This window comes from Neopelma chrysocephalum, unplaced genomic scaffold (assembly GCF_003984885.1).
Source record: "Neopelma chrysocephalum unplaced genomic scaffold, ASM398488v2 Primary Assembly neopelma1_94290, whole genome shotgun sequence".
NCBI lineage: Eukaryota > Metazoa > Chordata > Aves > Passeriformes > Pipridae > Neopelma > Neopelma chrysocephalum.
The window spans coordinates 561-2398 of NW_020922998.1; the positions used below are offsets into that span (position 1 = coordinate 561).

The window sequence follows — 1838 nt, forward strand, 5'->3', positions numbered from 1 at the left end:
TGCCCACTTTGGTGTCTCTGGCACATTCTGGGGGTGTCTGATGTTCAGATAAACCCCAGCTGTGCCCACCCTGCCCACTTTGGTGCCTCTTTTTTGCCCTCACCACCCCGGAGCAGAAGCTCTCCAAGACTCCCTGTCCCAGAGGGTCCTTTCCACCCTCAGCAAAACCCCTGATATTTAAAATAACCCTCAATCCAGGCTGCCAGAGCCACCCATTCCTGCTGGGAGCAGGGAAAAGAGGGATAATCAAAGTGTGCCAGCAAATACCAGCTTTGTTTGGGGTTTTTGACACATTCTGGGGGTGTCTGATGTTCAGATAAACCTCAGCTGTGCCCACCCTGCCCACTCTGGTGCCTGGTGTCTCTGGCAGATGCTGGGGGTGTCTGATGTCCAGACAAACCTCATCTGTGCCCACTTTGGTGCCTCTCTTTTGCCAGTGAGCATCCTTGGCCCTCTCACCACCCCGGAGCAGAAGCTCTCCAAGACTCCCTCCTCCAGCTCCCTGTCCCAGAGGGTCCGTTCCACCTTCAGCAAAACCACTCCCAGGTCAGTTCTGTCACCTTGGGGGGGTCAAAGAGGACTAAAAACACATTTCTGGGCCCAGTTGTGGCATCAGAACCCCCCCCTGTGGCACCAAAAGCTCTGTGATGCTTTGTGACCACTTGGGAGGTGGGTAAAACCTGGATGAACATTCCCTGGGAACTGTAGAGTGGTGGATCTCCCTCCCAATTCCCAAACTGACTTTTTTTTAATTTATTTTTCTTAGGTTTGGGAGCAAAAGCAAGTCCAGCATCCAGCTGGGGCACCAGGGCAACTTCTTTGCCTCTCCCATGCTGAAGTGAAGCCCTGGGAATAAAGTTGGTGCCATCCTGGGATAAATTTGGTCCCATCCTGGGATAAATGTGATCCCATCCTGGGATATGAATTTGTCCCCTCCTGGGATGAATTTGGTCCCATCCTGGGATGAAGTTGATCCCATCCTGGGATGAATTTGTCCCCTCCTGGGTTGAATTTCTTTCCATCTTGGGATGAATTTCTTCCCCTCCTGGGTTGAATTTGTCCCATCCTGGGATGAATTTGATCCCATCCTGGGATGAATTTGTCCCCTCCTGGGATGAATTTGTCCCATCCTGGGATGAATTTGATCCAATCCTGGGATAAATTTGATCCCATCCTGGGATGGAGTTTGTCCCATCCTGGGATGAATTTGATCCCCTCCTGGGATGGAGTTTGTCCCCTCCTGGGATGGAGTTTGTCCCCTCCTGGGATGAATTTGATCCCCTCCTGGGTTGAATTTGTCCCCTCCTGGGATGGAGTTTGTCCCCTCCTGGGATGGAATTTGTCCCCTCCTGGCATTTGCACTCCAACAAATCCAACAAGTCCAAGTTCTCTCCGTGTTCCCCCCCCAGCAGCTTTTATGTCCCGAGATGTTTTGCCTTTTATCTTTCAGCTTCACTGAGGCTCCTTTAATGGGATTTTACTGTGCAATGTAATTTTTAATTCTCCCACCCCGTGCTGGATGTTGGTGACGACCATAAGGAGCAGGATTTGCTCCCTGTTAATCATTAAAGCTCTGGAGGAACTGGTGACATTGTCACTCACCCCTGGTTTTCTCCCCCTGGTTGGGTTTTTTTGGACTCCAGAGGGTGTTGTTGGCACGGCACTGGCAGAATTCCAGGCTTTCCAGCGGCAATTCCCGCCTGGTTGTGCCGCTGGAATCCTCAGGGTGGCACTGTTGGATTGCTCTGGTGGATGAACCTCCCGAGGCTGCTCCAAAGGAACCTTCCCAAACCTTCCCTTCCCAAACCTTCCCTTCCCTTCCCAAACCTTCCCTTCCC

General features: G+C 51.8%; 1 protein-coding gene across 2 annotated transcripts in view; it reads left to right on the forward strand.

The window, feature by feature from the left end:
• Positions 1-1385, forward strand: part of LOC113980463 (rac GTPase-activating protein 1-like) — a 1640-nt gene extending 255 nt beyond the window's left edge. Inside the window, exons 2-4 of one of the 2 annotated variants that reach the window (XM_027707674.1) lie at positions 438-546; positions 767-861; positions 1342-1385. In XM_027707674.1, the coding sequence (XP_027563475.1) occupies positions 438-546; positions 767-842 (185 nt within the window). In that variant the 3' untranslated portion in view covers positions 843-861; positions 1342-1385. Of the gene's footprint in view, positions 1-437; positions 547-766; positions 862-1326 lie in introns of both variants that reach the window. The other variant, XM_027707675.1, reaches the window with a different exon arrangement.
• The last annotated feature ends 453 nt before the right edge of the window (positions 1386-1838 follow it).